Below are 2,060 nucleotides of genomic sequence, written 5' to 3'. Positions count from 1 at the left end.
TTCTGATGTTGTTTTGTGCTACTCTATTGTCTACTGAAGCATATAAGTAGGACGTGTTTGAATTCCCTAGATTCAACCATTGGTTTCTAGATTTTTGTTTCATTATGCTTTCCTCTTTCAAAGACCACTTTTCCAGCTCTAGCTTCAGCTCTTTTTCCTTGTTAATTAATCCTTCCCGTTGATTGGTGCTCCTCATCATTTCTTGGTTGTTGCTTCAATGTCTTTTCTTTTTCTCAATACTATTTTTATTATGGGGGAATAGTTTCTTTAACTCCTGCTTTACTTCCTTCAGCTTTGCCCAGATTCTTTCCATTTGATTTCCTTGAACACGTTTTGCCCATCCAACCTTCAGCACTGTTAAGAACTCTTCATGTTCTGCCATATAGTTTGATAACCTAAAGGGTATAGGCTTCCTTTTGGACTTCACTTCTACATTCAGGCATAGAGGGGAATGGTCTGAGAAATGAGGATCCATAATCTATATATCCAGCTGGGGAAATTTCAGCAGACACTCAACGTTTACCAATGCCCTATCTATCCTGCTATAGATATGGTTATTGGTCCATATAAATTGCCGACCCACAGTCTTCAATTCAGCCATACCAGTATCATCTAGTAACTTCCTGAAATCCTTCACTTCAGTTTCTTGTACAGGATTTCCATATATTCTGTCGTCGATGTTTAATACAACATTATAGTCTCCCATCGCAACCCAAGGTACTTGCTCCCTGCTATGAATTGCCTTCAGCTCAGCCCATAATTCTTGTTTATCTCTAACTGTGTGCAGCCCATAAATAACTGTAAATTTAAAGCTCAAGTGACAAGCATAGAACCTTATCTCTCTATGAATGAGTTGTTAATTACAGCTTTCTGGGCTGAAACTTACCATTCTGGGGTTCCAAAGTATCCAAATTCTTCCTCGGCCATTACCATCATAGTTCCCATACCAACTCCATGCATGAGCTATTTTCTATATAATTGAATTAACATTCTTTTCATGAACTCTATGCTCTACTATTGCAATTAATGCAACTTTATTTTCTTTTAAAAACTCCTTCAACTCCTTTTGCTTGTATATCTTATTCATACCCCTTATATTCCAGCTAATGATCATCATCTAAGAAGCAAGGGGTCCGGTTGGTTATTAACACTTCTACTACTGCTACTACACTGCCCTTCTCTTTGGACTAGCATTTCACTAGACTCCATTACTGTTTTGCTCACTTCCGCCAATGCCTTGAAACCATTTGTTGTGTTTATATTTTCTTTGTGCACTTCATCACCCTTTCCAGTATTTTTCTCGGCTGATTTCGCTTTCACAGTTTGCCATTCATCATCTTGCCCATTTTTTGTCCCCACACCATCTTGATGGTCAAGTACTTCTGTTTGAGTATTTGTCGATTCTTTTAATACGACACTTCCTGCATTTTGGTTAGGCCTTTTGGCCTGCCACTCATACTTATTCTTTGACGTATGTTGCCTCTCAATTTGGTCAGCTTGCTTAATCTGTTGAGGTTGTTTTTGGCATGAGTGTCCCATCTTCAAGCATACATTACAGAACTGAGGCTTCCATTCATACTCAACAACATGCTCAAATTCCTTTCCATTTGGATCCTGAACAAGTACATTAGTTGGTAATTCCTTTGTGATATCCATCTCTATTAAGACTCTTGCGTAGAAAATTCTTTCAATCTTTGTGGTACAGTCATCGGCATATAATGGTAGTCCTAGCCCACTGCTGATTCTGCTAAGAGCCCCAATCCCTCAACAATTTAGAGGTATCTTGGGGAACTTTACCCATATAGACATTGTCTTCAGCACCTCATTATTGAAGTCAAAATCCTGGGTCCAAGCCTTCATTATGATTGGCTTGCTGTTCATAGTCTGTGGCCCAGAGTAGAGTACCACATCTCTATCTTCAAGGCTATTGAATCAAACAATGAAGTATCCGTCATGATGATAATATACTTTCAGCTTATCAGTAAATTGTCCCCGGGAAGCAATGAATCTCTCTACTGCTCCTATTGATGGATTTAGCCCTACTACATACAAATGAGTGC

General features: G+C 38.8%; 1 protein-coding gene across 1 annotated transcript; it reads right to left on the bottom strand.

The window, feature by feature from the left end:
• Positions 1-214: 214 nt before the first annotated feature.
• LOC142180122 (uncharacterized) lies at positions 215-1,656 on the bottom strand. The gene is made up of 3 exons (XM_075251052.1): positions 1,170-1,656; positions 584-798; positions 215-478 (listed from the first exon to the last, which is right to left on the bottom strand). The coding sequence occupies exons 1-3, from the start codon at positions 1,654-1,656 to the stop codon at positions 215-217; spliced, it is 966 nt and encodes a 321-aa protein (XP_075107153.1).
• Positions 1,657-2,060: the final 404 nt, after the last annotated feature.

Source organism: Nicotiana tabacum, chromosome 4, assembly GCF_000715075.1.
Source record: "Nicotiana tabacum cultivar K326 chromosome 4, ASM71507v2, whole genome shotgun sequence".
Lineage (NCBI taxonomy): Eukaryota > Viridiplantae > Streptophyta > Magnoliopsida > Solanales > Solanaceae > Nicotiana > Nicotiana tabacum.
This window is presented reverse-complemented; position numbering and strand designations above follow the sequence as displayed.